Here is a 17,467-nt window from a genome sequence, read left to right as displayed (position 1 = left end):
ATTCTGTAAAAATTATTTAGGTTAAAGAACTTATTTCATACTCTTGTTGAAAACAATGTAACCTGAAAAAGTATTACTAGAATTCTAATGTTTCTAAAGACATGGATATATATCCCAATTATATACCTCTGATAGAATGCTGTGATAATGTTACTTAAAACATATTTACTATTATTATCTGGACATAACTTGGTAAGTCTTTTTTTTCCCTTTTACTTGATAGTCTTATATTTAAAAGTCTGAAGTTCCATTAATAACAATATAATTAAAATTTTTTTTGTCAGGAGTCAAAATAGAATTAACTTAAAAATATCATATTTAACAATATTTGTTTTACAAAATACTTGATACAAGAATGGATAATTTCCTATTCTGTGATATAAGCAAATTATAATGACAGCTGTTCATTGTTACAGAACAATTCTAATTTAAAAAGGTATTGTATATAAAGAGTGCTTACCTGTGCCTTTTCAGTATTTGTAGGATGGAGCTGTCGGTCAAATACTTTCTTCACAATATCAAGAAATAGACACATAACAACCATGAGTATTATGGCAAACCAAGCAGAACCACTTGATAGGAGCTGAATAAATACAAAGTACATATTCTGGGAGCCCAAAAATGGCCTGCAAAGAAAGAAGGTAGAACATAGTAGATATTCAGTAATTGTTAATTTTTCTTCTCCATATCAATAAGATCAACTGAAAGAAGTAAATTTATTATTAGATAGGGTCTCAAAATTATTGAGGGGAATTTGTTCATAATATAATCTATCACAATAAACAGCTGAATCAATATAATTAAAATATAATATAGTCACTCACCAGAGAATCCCTCCATAAAACAAAGAAAATATAAAATAGAATATAATAGATCCCCAGGTAACAAGATGGTTGATCCAGGTCCAAAAATGAGTTTCCAAAGCCATCTAAAAAAAATTTTTTTTAAATCCTTAATACAAGGTAATATTTACTTAAATTAAACCTCTCAGATAAAATTCAAGAATAAAATGTAGTAATTGTAAGTGCCTAACGTTCCTATGGCAAAGTCCATCAGAACAGAAATATTAATGAAAGAGTCCAGTATGGAATTGAATAATTTCAAGTTTATAATGTTTTTCTTCTATGAGGAAGCAGCATTGAAATTTTCATGAGTACTTTATTCTCTACTACATCAGCCTAAAATAACCCATGTTGTCTAGCATTATATACAGAGAAGTAAAATTTCAGAGATGAATATTGTGGGCTTAATCTTTATTTGGCCATAAAAATCAGCTGAAGCTTTCCAAAATAATGAACTTAAAGTTGTGTTTTTTTATAAAAATTAAAATTAATTAAAATATTAATCAGTAAAATTATTCATGAAAAAAGGGAAAAATATCTACCTACAGTTAAAGAAACAAAGAAAGTAAACTATGCATTACACAGATGCAAAATGTGTCATCCATGTTTCTAATTTCTGCACCATACCTTTACTGTGACTGTAATAACCATGACTGTGAAAACCAAGGTGCCAAATGTCCAGTTTCCAAACATCTAAACAGAAAAAAAAACCAAACAAACCAAATCCATCACTGTATTATGCGTTAACATGATGCTAAATCAGATATAAGGCAAAAAGTACTAAAAATCACTTGCATTATTTAAGCCAGTTATATTTGAAATCTGTGACATTAGTAAAGTTAAAGCAGTATGAAAAAAAATCATAAAGCATATTATTATGCTTATTTTATCATGTAAAATGATCCTTTGGATAACATTATCAGATTGGAAGCCCAAGAAGATGGCTTTGAGACTGCGTGACACAGAATATTTTTAGTTAGAATGATATGGTTGTTAGTGACTGCTTTATTCCTGTCATACAATAAAAATAACTCTTCAATCACAATTATTTTCTGAAACCATTCCAACCAGAAGTTACGACAGATCACTTGACACTGTATTTCTGGACACAGTGTAGGCAGGGCAGGAGAAAAGAAATTTACACACAAAACCAATACCTGAAAGGAAAGATAATGGCCAATGGAATTTTTCCTCAAAGGATTCTATGTAAAAATGAAGTTAATGCCAGTCAAAGTATTTTTCTGGGATTTATAGCCAAAACTTAGTAAGGTTTATTAAAAATGCTGAATCCCCGAAGACTTGTCAGGATTTAATTTCCACTTATAAATAAGAACAGAACCAGAAGTTTATGTTAATATTAAGTTTACCAAGTAGTCAGTTTTTACCACTGGTTTGAAAAAGTATTTAAAAGGCTCTGTTTCTTTTTATTACTGGTGTTTAACAATTAGCATTTACTTGAAAAATTACTTAACCTCTCTGTATCTGATTTTTTTCACTTGTAAAATGGGGGAAGAAATTTACAGGTTTCCTTAAGAATTGGGATATGTAAAAATGACAGGGTGCCTGGTATATAATAAGCAATCAATAAATAGTAGTTACTATCATCAACAATGAAACATCAATGAATAATCCTTCATTTGAGGGTATATTGGGAGTTGATTTTCAAAAGTAATGGAAAAGTCATACTAAACTCATTTTCCTGCTTTTATCATCTCTAGAAATGACCTGGAAATACTAAAAATCAATCAGTGTCACTTAACTCTGCTCTTGGAGGAATGCTTGCTACCTCTTTCAGGGCTTTGGAGAGAGATATTTGATACAGCCAAGGAACCTGTGCCTGGAAGTGGTAACAACCATACATGTCTATCCCTCAGTATTCTGGTTTTACTGGGCCTAGATTTAGGGCTAATGGTATCTTCCTTAGAAACAGGATTTAGGGCTCCCTTTTGCATTCAAGGCCCCAGAGAGGGCTGTAGAAACACATTCACATGGTCTTTTTTGTTGTTTTATAAAATTAGCGAAACTAATATATTTCAAACCAATCAGTTAAGACTCCTGTCTCTTTCCATTCTGACTTCCACTTGAGCCAGTTGATAAAGTGAACGGCAGAGGGCATTTTGAGATCAGGCTACAGAGAAGTCGAGCTGGGCACATTACATTGGCTTTGGTTAAGTGGGATGGAACCATTTATGTCACTCAGTTACATTCATGTACACTTATGTTTGTATTTATAGTTCTATTTTTTCCCCTTAAAGAGGGCCTGCCAAAATGTGTAATGTTCAGACTTTCCTAAACCTGGGTCTACCCCTGTTCAGAAGAGAAAGATGCTCAAAACCCTTTCTATCAGAATCTGCTTTTCTTCTAGATCACTTCTTCCAGCTGAATTTGTTACCTAATTATTTAATAAGGCCAAATTTATATTCCAATTTAAAAAGGATCATTCATTATTTATTTGTATACTCAACAAACAGTAATTGAGCATCTTTAAAAAAATTTTTATTGTTATGTTAACCACCATACATTACATCATTAGTTTTTTTTTTTTTTTAAAGATTTTATTTATTTATTTGACAGAGAGAGACACAGCGAGAGAGGGAACACAAGCAGGGGGAGTGGGAGAGGGAGAAGCAGGCTTCCCGTGGAGCAGGGAGCCCGATGCGGGGCTCGATCCCAGGATCCTGGGATCATGACCTGAGCCGAAGGCAAAGGCTTAACCGAATGAGCCACCCAGGAGCCCCACATCATTAGTTTTTGATGTAGTGTTCCATGATTCATTGTTTGCGTATAACACCCAGTGCTCCATGCAGTACGTGCCCTCTTTAATACCCATCACCAGGCTAACCCATCTCCCCACCCCTCTCCCCCCTAGAACCCTCAGTTTGTTTCTCAGAGTCCATAGTCTCCCATGGTTCGTCTCCCCCTCCGATTTCCCCCCTTTCAATTTTTCCCTTCCTAATTGAACATCTTTTATAAGCCAAATACCATTCCAGGCCTTGGGAATAAAGCAGTGCTAAGAAAAAGTTCCTGACCTCATGAAGCTTACATAGTGGAGGAGACATATTAATAAACAAATGTAAAAATATACTTTTAGGTAGAGATTAATGCTATGAAGAAAAGTAAATGTAGGGGAGGTGGGTGTCAAGAAGTGATGGAAGGTGAAGGAGATAACATTTTACTGGAGTGGGCAGAGAGGCCTACTCAACCCAGTAATGTTTCAGCAGACCTAAATGAATAAGGGAGTCAGGCACATGCCCACAGGTGAGAAAAGCATCCAGGTAGAAAAACAGCAGGTGAAGAGGTCCTAAGTCAGGAACAAATTGATCTAGTCAAGGAACAACACAACTAGTACAGCTAGAGTAGAGTGAACAAAAAGAACGGTGGTAGGAAATACAGTCCAATAGGCAGATGGAGTCAGGATGGATGAGATTTTTTTTATTACTGTAATTAGTCACTGGATGATTTTGTGCAGGTCATTAGATATACGATCAAATTTTCATTCTCAAGAGACCACCTGGACCGCTGTGTGGAGAGGAGACAGAAGAAAAGGGAGTAATAAAAGCAGGAGCAGGAAGAGGCGGTCCTACAGTGCGGGAAAGAGATGGTGAGATCTGGACTGTGTGGAGAAAAGTGGAAACAGTCAAGATATATGTGACACTAGAACCAATACGCCTGCATATCAGCTGTAAGAGAAGGGAAATAAAAAATGATCCTGGGACTTGCCTGAGCAGTTGGGTAAAAAGTGGTTCTATTTGTTAATATAGGAAAAACTGGAAGGGAAATGGGTTTGCAGAAGCTATAAAATTCTATTTAGCTGTGTAAAGTCTGAGATTCCTATGTGATTTGTTAAGTGGAGAAGGTAGTTATTTGAATCTGAGGAGAGACTGGCAGAGATATAAATTTAGGAGTTCTCAGCATATAAGCAGTATTTAAATGACAGGAAAAATGAGTTTACCTGATGTATGGATAAAGAAGAAAAAATGTCGTAGCACTGAGCCCTGGGCCACTGCTCCATCTAGAACAGTGGTTCTCCAGTGGGGGTGATTTCTCCTCCCAAGGGACATTTGGCTGGGTCTGGAGACATTTTTGATTGTCATACCTGGGGAGGGCATGCGTGTACGCTACTGGTATCTAGTGGGTAGAGGCTAAGCATGCTGCTAAACATCCTACAATTCATAGGATGAACCCCAACAGTAAAAAATTATTTGGCTCAAAATATCATTAGCGCAGAGGGTGGGAAACTCTGATTCTGGGGGCGGGAAGAGAAGACTGAAAAGGAATAGTCAGAAAGCCAAAGTAATAGAAGCTGAGAGAAGATAATGTGGCAGGTAGGAAGGCTTTGTAAATTGTGCCAGGTGGTTGAGTTCATAAGGGTTGAGACATGCTCTTGGATTTAACAATGTGGGGTTGGCTGGTGACCATAAAAAACATGGTTTTGATGGAGTACTGGGAGTGAAAGCCCCATGGGAGTATGTTCAAGGGAGAAGAGAAGGCAGAAAGTAGAAATAGCAAAAAACGGTAACTTCTTCAAATTTTGCTCTAAAGATACACAAAAAAATACAGCAGAAGCTGTGCAGCAAAGTGGTAGGTCAAGCAACTATGGTTTTTATTAGAAGATAGGAGATACTGGAACAGTATGTGACTGGTTGGATCTAACAGAGGACAACAGATTAATGATGAAGAAAAGAGAAAAGATAATTGCAGAAGTAAAGTCCTAGGTTAGGCAAGAAGGAGCTTAAGAATAAACAAAAGATGAAAACTTTTTCTGTATTAGGTTCAACTGAACTATACAGTGATCTATAAGTGAATTACCTTCAATCAGTTGTTCAGTTCTCCAGTACAAACATTCTTTATTATAGATTTTAAAAATTTGACCAATTGCTGGGTGATAACCATAAGAAGCAAGGTATATTTTTCTGTTCTCCTCTAATGTATACTACATTTCATTTTCTATCAGTTGCTGGGAATATTACTAGTTCTTTAAATATCTGTCTCATGAATAAATGAACATACAGGGAAAGTCTATAATGAACTAGATAATCAAAGCTATATTAATCATATAACCTTTTATTCAAAGAAATCTGTATTTACTTACAGGTATTAAATTGCATATGTGTTCTTGAATGACCTGGCTGGTAATAACAGTGGTTAAATCATTTACACTGAAATAAAAGATACTGTATTCTCTGGAGAATACAGATATAAAATGGTGTATTTCTAGTCTTAACACAGAGCTCTTACCATTTGATGGTTAGGTTTCAACAGCTGATGACATATATAGCACGAAAAAGAAATTAATTAAGGACACGAAATAAGGGGAAAATCATTATAATTTCAAGAAAAAAATAGTGTAAAAGATTTATTTTTCTTTCTCTCAAAATTACAACTTGAAATTTCATCTGCTCATTCTACCTTGTATTGCTAATTACTCTGGCAAATGGTCCACACCTAGAAGGGCTGATGAAGGGGTGAATTATTTTTTCTTCCTTAATCCTTTCTATCTCATTAAATATTTAATGTGGTGGAATAGTATACAATATATATTTTAGAAGGGTACTAAGGCTCTAACAATTCCAACATCTCCACTGGAGAAGTCTAATTGGAATTAGAATACTCTAATAGCTTTTCTCCCAATCCTGTATTTTTGGAATTTCAATTATTTTAGTTTTTGGGTATAATTGGGTATAATTTCATAAAGAGCAAAAATCATTTATGGTAGACATTTTCCTTTGAGTTCTGTACACTTCAGTAGAACAAAAACAAAATGAACAAGCAAATTAAAAAAACCCTTATTTGGGCCAGATATCATTTTAAATAGTAGTTACCTAAGTTTGTAATTTTCACATCAGACCACTGAGAATGAGTGGAGTAGATATTAGCATTTGAGCTCCTGAGGTAACAGGAACTGTTTTTCTTTAATCCTTCTCCTTGTGAAGCCTGGGCTAAAACCACCAGAGCAGCAGAATGTCATGTAGGGTTGGGATGGGAACTCAGCTACCTCTGAAACTTCTGATATTTTCCTCCCTATATCATAGTTTTCTACTTTCACCATGCCTACAATTCCCTCCTTTCTGTTTCCTTCATTATAGTGTTTTAGTTTTCTAATATACTCTTAAGCAAGCCAGCATGCCTTGCCTTTGCATCCTGTAGAAGTCTGCTTTAACTGGAGGTGAACTCTTTGAATCTGAACTGTTCCTCCACCTTCTTTCCTATCTTAATCTTTTTTTTTTTTTTTTTTAAGATTTTATTTATTTATTTGAGAGAGAAAGAATGAGAGAGAGCACATGAGAGGGGGGAGGGCCAGAGGGAGAAGCAGACTCCCTGCCGAGCAGGGAGCCCGATGCGGGACTCGATCCAGGGACTCCAGGATCATGACCTGAGCCGAAGGCAGTCGCTCAACCAACTGAGCCACCCAGGCGCCCTCCTATCTTAATCTTAAGTAGCATCTTCCCCATCTGTAATTTTAAATAGCTTTTTCCCTGAGAGTTACCTTGCTGAGATCACAGAAAGACAAAAGAAGCTATTTCCAAAAACACTCTGAACAGCAACATTGTCAGAACAAGTGTGTCCCAAGATGAGATGACTTACTCTGCACAGATCAACAGAGGAAGAGATAAATTCTTCTTTAAAAAAAAAAAACAAACCACAGTCATTTGTTTTAGTACCTCTTAATTTACTTAAATAAACATTCTTCATTGGTGTTTACCTCCCAATTATTTAGCTTTTTTATAAAAGTGATTTCATAGGTAGTCAAATTCATAGAAACAGAAAGCAGAATGGTGATTTCCAGGGGCTGGGAAGAGGGGGAAACGGGTGGTTGTTTATAGAATTTCAGTTTTTCAAGATGAAAAAGTTCTGAAGATCTGTTGCACAACAATATGAATATAGTTAACACCACTGAACTGTATTCTTAAAAATGTTTAATTAAAAAAAGTATCAGATTCTTCTACAAAGCAGGAAAGAATATACAATAGGAAAAAGACTATCTCTTCAACAAATGGTGTTGGGAAAACTTGGACAGCAACATGCAACATAAACAAACTGGACCACTTTCTTATATCACAAACATAAATTCAAAATGGATGAAAGACCTAAATATGAGACCAGAAACCATAAAAATCCTAGAAGAGAACATAGGCAGTAACTTCTTTGACATTAGCCTTAGCAGCTTTTTTCTACATGTCTCCTGAGGCAAGGGAAACAAAAGCAAAAATAAATTATGGGGGGGCGCCTGGGTGGCTCAGTTGGTTAAGCGACTGCCTTCGGCTCAGGTCATGATCCTGGAGTCCCGGGATCGAGTCCCGCATCGGGCTCCCTGCTCGGCAGGGAGCCTGCTTCTCCCTCTGACCCTCCCCCCTCTCATGTGCTCTCTCTCTCTCTCATTCTCTTTCTCTCAAATAAATAAATAAAATCTTTAAAAAATAAATAAATAAATAAATTATGGGGACTTCGTCAAAATAAAAAGCTTCTACACAGCGAAGGAAACAATCAGTAAGACGAAAAGGCAACCTATGGAATGGGAGAAGATATTCGCAAATGACAAAGCCAATAAAGGGTTAGCATCCAAAATATATAAAGAACTTATAAAACTCAACACCCAAAAAACAAATAAGCCAGTTAAAAATTGTCAGAAGATATGGACAGGTATTTCTTCAAAGAAGACATCTGAAGGGCCAAGAAGACACATGGGAAAAAAAAAAAAAAGACACATGAAAAGATGCTCATCATCACTTACCATCAGGGAAGTACAAATCAAAACTACAATGAGGTATCACCTCACACCTGTCAGAATGGCTAAAATCAACAACATAAGAAACAACAGGTGTTGGTGAGGATGTGGAGAAAAAGGAACACTTGTGCACTGTTGGTGGGAATGCAAACTGGAACAGCCACTGTGGGAAACAGTATGGAGGTTCCTCAAAAAGTTGAAAATAGAACTATCCTATGATCCAGCAATTTGCACTACTGGGTATTTACAAAGAATACAAAAAAACTAATTCAAAGAGATACATGCACCCCTATGTTTAAAGCAGCATTATTTACAATAGCCAAATTATGGAAGCAGTCTAAGTGTCCACTGATTGACGAATGGATAAAGAGGAGGTACATATATACAATGATTATTCAGCCATAAAAAGAATGAAATCTTGCCATTTGCAATAACATGGATGGAACTAGAGAGTATAATGCTAAGTGAAGTAAGTTAGAGAAAGACCAATACCATGTGATTTCACGCATGTGGAATTTAGGAAAACAAAACAAACAAGGGAAAAAAAGACAAAACAAGAAACACACTCTTAATCATAGAGAACAAACTGATGGTTACCAGAGAGGAGATGAGTGGGGGTGAGGAGGTGGGTGAAACAGGTGATGGGGATTAAGGAGTGCACTTGTTGTGATCAGCACTGAGTTTCATATGGAATTGTTGAATCACTATATTATACACCTGAAACTAATATAACACTGTATGTTAACTGGAATTAAAAACCTTTTAAGTATCAAATTATATATATATATATATATTTATTTATTTAGAGAGCACATGTGTGCCCATTCCAATGCGTGAGCGGGGGTAAGAGGGACTGGGGGAGGGGGGAGAGGGAGAGAGAATCTTAGCAGGCTCCATACCCAGCATGGAGCTGGACGCTGGAATCAATCTCATGACGCTGAGATCATGACCTGAGCTGAAATCAAGAGCTGGATGCTTAACCAACTGAGCCACCCAGGCGTCCCTCAAATTATGTATTTTTAAATACATGCAGTTTACTATATATTAAATACAACTCAATCAAGCTGTTTTTGTTTTTTATTTATTTTTAAAAAAGATTTTACATATTTATTTGTCAGAGAGAGAGAGGGAGCACAAGCAGGGGGGTGGCAGGCAGAGGGAGAAGCAGGCTCCCTGCTGAGCAAGGAGCCCAATGTGGGACTCAATCTCAGGAACCTGCGATTATGACCTGAGCCGAAGGCAGATGCTTAACCAATTGAGCCACCCAGGTGTTCCTCAATCAAGCTGTTTTTAAAAAAATGCTTTCATGGAAGTCAGTTTTTCTATTATTTTTGGAGAACTTAAAATTAAAAAAAAATATATATATATATATTTTAATATTTTTAAGTAATCTCTACACCCAATGTGGGGCTTGAATTTATGACCCTGAGATTGAGAGTCACATGCTCTACCGACTGGACCAGCCATGGGCCCCTGGAGGACTTAAAAATTTTTTAAGTTATATCAAGATCTGACTGACTCATTTCACTTAGCATTATGATTTCACCCATTTGTGCAATTTAAGAAACAAAACAAACAAGGGGAAAAAAGAGAGAGAGGGAGACAAAACAAGAAACAGACTCTTAATTACAGAGAACAAACTGATGGTTACCAGAAGGGAGAGGGGTGGGAGAATGGGTTAAATATGTGATGGGGATTAAGGAGTGCACTTGTTGTGATGAGCCCTGGGTGAAACATGGAAGTGTTGAATCACTATATTGTACACTAGAAACTAAGATAATACTGTATGTTAACTAACTGGAATCAAAATAAAAACTTAAAAAAATAAAACTAAAGTTTTTGTCAAAAACAAAGTAACATCAAGATCTCTAACAAATATTTTATTAGTGTTACCTTTTGTCAAAATTCTTTAAATGTGATCCTGTTGGATTACAGAGATAATTTAAAGTTTTATGTTAAGCTCATTTTTAGCTTTGAAAATAAGAAGATTACAATATGTTCCCCAAATTACTAATCTGTGACTTTTGCTCAAATACTTGATATTTGTGATAAAATGACACTACTGCATTTTAAGAGAAGCCCCAGGTTTTAACTCATATTCCAAACACTATGAGTATCTTAAGTCTGCATAAGGCTAGGCAAATTCTACATGAATTTAATTCTTTTACTATTTTGAAGAAAAACAATTAAAAATTAGTCACTATGTCTTTTTTAAATGGTGCTCTGAAGGTAACGATCTGCCCATAGGAAAGCACCTTTTTAGACACACAAATACTCAGCCATGTCATATACATTCTTCCAGTCTTTCCAAATCTCAGAGAAAAATTTTCAGGATTCTTGTATTTTACTAAGGGAAAGGAAGACCTGCTCAAAAAGATCTGAGAATATATGAAGAATGAGTAGTTCTTTCCTAAGTTAAAGACAAACTAAGAATGAGAGAATACCTCAAAAATACTTGTTGAAAATTCACACCTATAATATTTATGATACTGCTAGACCCTCATACAAAAAAAATGGGAGTAGAACCTTAACTTCCCCTGAACTGTCCTACCCTACCTGGACTCCAAACTATTTCAACTCTTTCCTGCTCCTCTCTCAGGATCACTTATTTGCATCAACTTCATCTTTACCTTGAGCCACTACTCTCCCAGCACTTCCCCCTAATAATGTTTTCTACTTCAGGCTTTCAACTGTTTGTAAATTTCTTGGGCATACAAGAATAATTACTGGAAAACAGAAAGCATTCAACACATCCAGTGCTGAACAATGGGACATGGGCTAGATGTCTAAAAAGATTTTCAGACCAGGAAGACCTAAGAGGTAGCAAAAGGACAGAGCTCTATGGGCTCAAACCTGAAGAACTGATGGTCTTAAGAGAGACTTTGGGAAAAAGAGGTAAGACACTCTAGAGGAAATGTAACAATGGCTTGGAACTAGAAACGAGCGCAGCACATTCGGAGAGAGACAGCAAGGACAGTTTACACATTTAAAGAGCAGAGATTCTGGAAGAAGTAGATCGGAAGGACGGGGTCTTCAAAATAATGACTGGATGGTAAAAATAACAACTAACAGTGCCAAGACTTACTGAGTACTTCTATATGCTAGCCTAATGCTCTACATATATCATTTCATCCTCATAGCAAACCTATAAGGTAAGGATTATGCTCTTATAATTTTGTGGGTGAGGAAATGGAATCTCAGAGAGGTTAACTAACTCATCTCAAATCACTCTAATGATTTCAGGTGTCAGGATGTGGATCCAATGCACCTGATTCCAATGTGGGCTTCTTTTCCACTGTACCTAGTATTGGTGTTGGTGGCAGGGAGTAGTAGATTAATTTCTAGTGGTATATATCAGAGTGGCAGAACTAGTAGGCTAAAAGGGAAATGAAGTTAATGATTTACAATTCGAGTTTAAAAAAAAAGGAAACCAATAATTAATACAGGTGCTAAAGAGAACTTTTGTACCAGAGGCCAAACAGTTTACTTTCATAAAGATTTTATCTTTGGGGGCACCTGGGTGGCTCAGTCGGTTAAGCATCTGACTCTTGATTTTGGCTCAGGTCATGATCTCAGGGTCTTGAGATCAAGCTCAGCAATGGGCTCTGCACTGGGCATGGAGCCTGCTTGAGATTCTCTCTCTCTCTCTCTCCCTCAGCTCTGCCCGCCCCTCCCCGCGGCCCCCAGCTCTCTAAAATTAAAAAAAAAAAAAATTATCTTTTGTATACAGTATGCTCAAGATTTAATTTCAGAAGAGTCATTAAACACAAGAAAAGAATTTAAGTTCTCTAAGGGAATACTTAAATTATGTAATAGAATATTATGCAGCCATTAAAAAATATTTTTGAAACATTTTTAATAACTTGGAAAAATCACTTAGGCTATAATAGGGGGTAATTATAAGGCTATCATTGAGAAATAGGGGGATATAAATTATGAGGTTAATGGAAAATAGCAAAAAATAAAAGAGGATGGATGAAACATGTTAAAATCATAGAGGTAATTATACTTAGGAGGACAACAGGTGATTTAATTTTCTTTATATTGTTTCCCATATATTTCAAATTTACTATAATGGACACATACTATTTTTAAAATCAGAAAAAAGGAGTAACTAGCAACAATAAATTTAATTTCCTTTCATGGATGACATACATGTTCCTTCTTCCTCATTTTCCTTCTGTTCAGTTTTCAACCCAGTATTTCAGGTAGAAATGGGCATACTTACTCATATTTCTGTAAGTTTGATGATCCTTGCATAGGTGGCACTATTATGCAGAAAAGCACTGGGCTAATAACTTGTTTCTCAAAGGAACTTAGGATCATGGCTAAGCACACAGGCTTTGAAGTCACACAGAACCGCGTTGGAATTCCTTTCTTGTAATTTACTTATTGTGTGACCTGAGGCAAGTTTCTTAACCTCTCTCAGGTTAATTTTCTAATATGCAAAAAGTATTTATGATATTTTCCTTACAGAGGGTTGTTATTATAATTTAATAAGCTAACACATACACGTGACACAAAGAACTCAATAAAAGGTAGTTAGTATTTGAGAAGTGCTGTATTCTCTATGCTACACAAACTAGGATCATATTTTTGTCCAAAACAGGCTAAAAATATCCTCAAAAGTGAAGTGGCAGTACTATGTATGTTCCTGCACTACATCCTAAAGGGATCTGCATGGTTAAAATCTCTCTACAATTGAAATCCATTTCCTTCATTGTGCTTCCTATATTTTGTTATTATTTCATTTGCTTATTTTTTGTATCTCACACAAAACTAAGCTCCATGACTAAGTGTGTTAGTTAATCTCATATATCCAGAGCCTAGTATAATACACAGGTATGGCTGGTCCTCAATAAACATTTGTCAAACAGATAAAACTTCATATTCTCCCAATTGCAAATCCTGTACCTGTGTGTCTCAAAATATATTTTGCAATACTTAAGTACTGGAAAAAGTAAACTAAAGGTGAAAAGCATTTCCAATCTACCACAGTATCACTCTGCTACCACTTCCTTTCCTCCTTACTCATGCAGCTAAGCCTAGAAAGAGAGGCCTAATTCCATCAGGAGTCAACATGAGCTCTCCAATCAGGACACAGTAACAATGTACTGTGTGGCACTCTTTCTCAATTTCACACTTCAGAAAAGTGGCCATTCTAAATAGTAACTTATAACATTCTCAGAATTGCTAGTATGTACTGAAGAGTAAGGTACCACTTCCTAAGGATACAAAAAAAAAATTCACATAATTAAAAGCAAAACTAAACACTAAGTCCTCATTTCTCATATGAAAAATATGGGTCATGATCTCTCTCCAACAGGATTATCGTGAGGATTAATGGAGATGGAGCATGTAAAGCACTTAGCAAAATACTAACCACAGTGATTATTATTAAAACACAATCCTGAAGTGAACCTCATTCAGAGGTATATCCCCTTGGGTGAATTTTTTTTTTTTAAAGATTTATTTGAGAGAGAGAGAGAGAGAAAGCGTGAGCATAGGGAGAGGGGCTGAGGGAGAGAATCTTTAAGAAGACTCCTGACTGAGCACAGAGCCTGAGGCGGGGCGTGATCTCATGACCCTGAGATCATGACCTGAGCTGAAACCAAGAGTCGGATGCCTAACTGACAAGCCACCCAGGCGTCCCTGAATTAATTTTTGAATATCAAAATTGCTTAGTAACTTGAGTCTCATATTAAGATTTCATTGTATTGCCTTCATTTTAACTTTTATTTGAAATCTTTTTATAATTACATTTTAATTTAATATCTACAATTTTATAATTTGAATTGAATTTTACTTTTTTTTAATGAAAGTTATGAAAAATCATACTAAATTAGGTTATTAACAAATATTCTTTAAAAAATGATATATTTTACCTGGCCATTTCCAAGCAGAGATGTATCTTTTCCTATTAGAAAATAGGATCCAAAAAAGAAAATAAAGGCATGACTGAAACCCAGGGTGGTCCAATAAAGAAATGTTTTAATGCTTAGTTGACGGTTTTTACTAATGTCTCTGTATATTAAAAAAAAAGAGAGAAAAAAAAGCATATTAGGATTCATATTTTTTACCTACTATTACAATTTGATAGTTAAAAAACAAGATGGATATTTTATTTAAAATTGCTTGAAAATATTAGCAGAAAGAATAAACCTGAATTTATAAGTCACTGTTTATAATAATATACATCTGTGGAACAGCTTACAGTTCACTTAATGTATTTAAATACCCTTTCTCATTTAAGAAAGGAACATAATATAGGCATAATAATTCAGTTTAGGTGTGAGAAGTTGATCTATTTGTATTATATTCTGTTGTAAACATTCAGTCACTCTGCTAAGACTGTCTCTTTTTAGTAGAGTCATTTGAATTCAGCACTGAGGCTCCTAATCAATTTCATATCCATCAACAGCTATTATGGGAAGAACAGCCTGTGCTAATCTTAGGTCAAGCCCAGTCCTAGGTATCCTGGGAAATCAAGGTGAGTTATTGCCATTTCTGGATGACTGAATACCTTTATAAGAGTGGACATCTGGTTAATGAGGGAACCATAAGCTAGCTGGTCCTGAGGAATAATTCCACAACTCTGTGATTACTTGCTTGGTTCTGAAGAAGCAGGGATAACCCAGAAGATATGGAATGGGAATTAATGTCCTCAACCTCTCATTTTTGCATTGATTATGACTCATTAATTTGTCAATGCTAGAACATGAACTAATTTTTTAGAAATTCTAGAGACAACCAATTACTGAATAACTTCTTTTGTGCACGTAAGATGGAATATTACTGGTTTTCAACAGTAAATGGAAATTACACAATTGCCCAATGCATTCCTATTATGAAAGTGTTCATTCCTAAAAACACTAGAAAAGTTATTCAAATTTTTTCTTTGATGTTCAACAATTATAAGCCATAAACTAAAGTACTTGCCTTAGTAAAGTATTAATCACCAAGACACTACCTAATATATTTGCTTATTTATAAGGTGCTTTCAAAAATTGGTAACTAGGTAATATATTATTTTCAATCAAAAGTGTTTCAGACATTTAATACTGGAAAATACTTACCGATAGAGGGTGGGCTTGCTCTGCAATACATGAGGATCTATATGCTGTTCCAATAGACTATATATCAGAATAGGTAGGGAAGTAAAACAAATATTGTATAAAGTCAGGTACACGCTGTCATATAGTGTCTAGAAAGAGAAATTGGTAGGAATTTTGAGATTCTAAACTATGTATTACTGTTATGTATATGATCACAAAGAAGTATATTAAAAATAAGCATTAGAATTATATAGCTTTTTCCAATTCACACAAATATCAATTTTAATAATTCCAATTTGCTTCTTACATAGACATAAACATATAATATTCAGATTTATATTCTTGTGGGAATTGGAACATTTTGTTATGTCAAGTGATCCTTTTTTTTTTTTTAAAGATTTTATTTATTTATTTGACAGAGAGAGGTAGAGGCACAGCGAGAGAGGGAACACAAGCAGGGGGAGTAGGAAAGAGAGAAGCAGGCTTCCCACCGAGCAGGGAGCCCGATGCGGGGCTCGATCCCAGGACCCTGAGATCATGACCGGAGCTGAAGGCAGTCGCTTAACCAACTGAGCCACCCAGGCACCCCAAGTGATCCATATTTATAGTGACTTGGATCTACATTTCAAGATTCTTCACAACTTGGTTACTGTGATGTAATTTTACACAATTCTCCTACATGCATCCTAGTCTTTATATTATTCCTTTGATATGCTATACATAAATAGTTTTGCTTTTATGTCTCTGTCTTCCTATCTAAGTCCTACATTTCCTTTAAGGCATTTTCCAATGCCCAAGCAGATATTTGGAATTTAGAGTTACAGAAGTAACTCTAAATTGTAAACAGAAGTGAAAACAGTGATTAAGGATAGAGACAACCCATGAAAAACCTAAGATAAACTATTATTTCTTTTTTTTGTTTTTAGATTTTATTTATTTATTTGAGAGAGCGAGAGGGAGCAGGGGGAGGGGCAGAGGGAGAGGGAGAGGGAGAAGCAGACTCCCCTCTGAGCAGGGAGCCCGACATAGGGCTCGATCTCAGGACCCTGGGATCATGACTGGAGCTGAAGATAGATGCTTAATCGACTGAGCCACCCAGGTGCCCAAGCTCTTACTATTTCAATTAATCAGAACAAAAGTCTTGATCAATTAGAGATGTATAGTGTGGTATGTGAAAAGGATGCTCAATTAGCCAAAAGCTGTAAGTCCTAGTATGGTATAGTTATTAACTTAGCTATGTGATCTTGGGCAAGTTACTTAATTTCTGTGGATTTCAATTTCATTTTCTATAAAATAAGACAGAGTAGATCAGGAAAGGCAAATATGTGACACGTGTACAACCACGGACCCACATGTGCTCATTATAGCTTACTACTAACCAATTACAGGGTTTTCTCTCTGAGCCTATAGCTTTAGAATCTTTTTGAATGTAGCATTCCTGGTGGTCTCTATCCATTATTTAGAATTAGCTTCTGAGATAAAGCTTATATGTCATTACTGGACACAGTCACTAAGCTTTCTTCCCAATCCAAAAAAATTCTATCAAAAAATAAATGAGGTAATCTCCCTATTAGTTACCCTGACATGGCTTGATACAGAGTTTACAGAAATATTAAATGTAAGTTGAAAAAAGTTACCCAAATTATCTCATAAGCTGTTTAAGAGTTAGTATCCTTTTTTTTTTTTTTTTTTTTTTTAGAAAGCATCCAGAGGTGCCTGGGTGGCTCAGATGGTTAAGCGTCTGCCTTCGGCTCAGGTCATGATCCCGGGGTCCTGGGATCGAGTCCCGCATTGGGCTCCCTGCTAGGCGGGGAGCCTGTTTCTCCCTCTGCCTCTGCCTCTCT

The 17,467-nt window shown here is 35.8% G+C and overlaps 1 protein-coding gene across 1 annotated transcript in view; it reads right to left on the bottom strand.

The window, feature by feature from the left end:
• The window catches only part of ATP11B (ATPase phospholipid transporting 11B (putative)), a 123,967-nt gene that overhangs the window by 20,868 nt on the left and 85,632 nt on the right, over window positions 1–17,467 (bottom strand). Inside the window, exons 24-28 of the mRNA XM_034999654.1 lie at window positions 15,645–15,772; window positions 14,454–14,592; window positions 1,470–1,535; window positions 825–928; window positions 461–626 (exon numbers count right to left, since the gene is read on the bottom strand). Coding sequence (XP_034855545.1) covers window positions 461–626; window positions 825–928; window positions 1,470–1,535; window positions 14,454–14,592; window positions 15,645–15,772 — 603 coding nt within the window. The remainder of the gene's footprint in view (window positions 1–460; window positions 627–824; window positions 929–1,469; window positions 1,536–14,453; window positions 14,593–15,644; window positions 15,773–17,467) is intronic.

The sequence above is a fragment of the Mirounga leonina genome, unplaced genomic scaffold, assembly GCF_011800145.1.
Source record: "Mirounga leonina isolate KUSES-001 unplaced genomic scaffold, KU_Mleo_1.0 Mir_115, whole genome shotgun sequence".
Classification (NCBI taxonomy): Eukaryota; Metazoa; Chordata; class Mammalia; order Carnivora; family Phocidae; genus Mirounga; species Mirounga leonina.
This window is presented reverse-complemented; position numbering and strand designations above follow the sequence as displayed.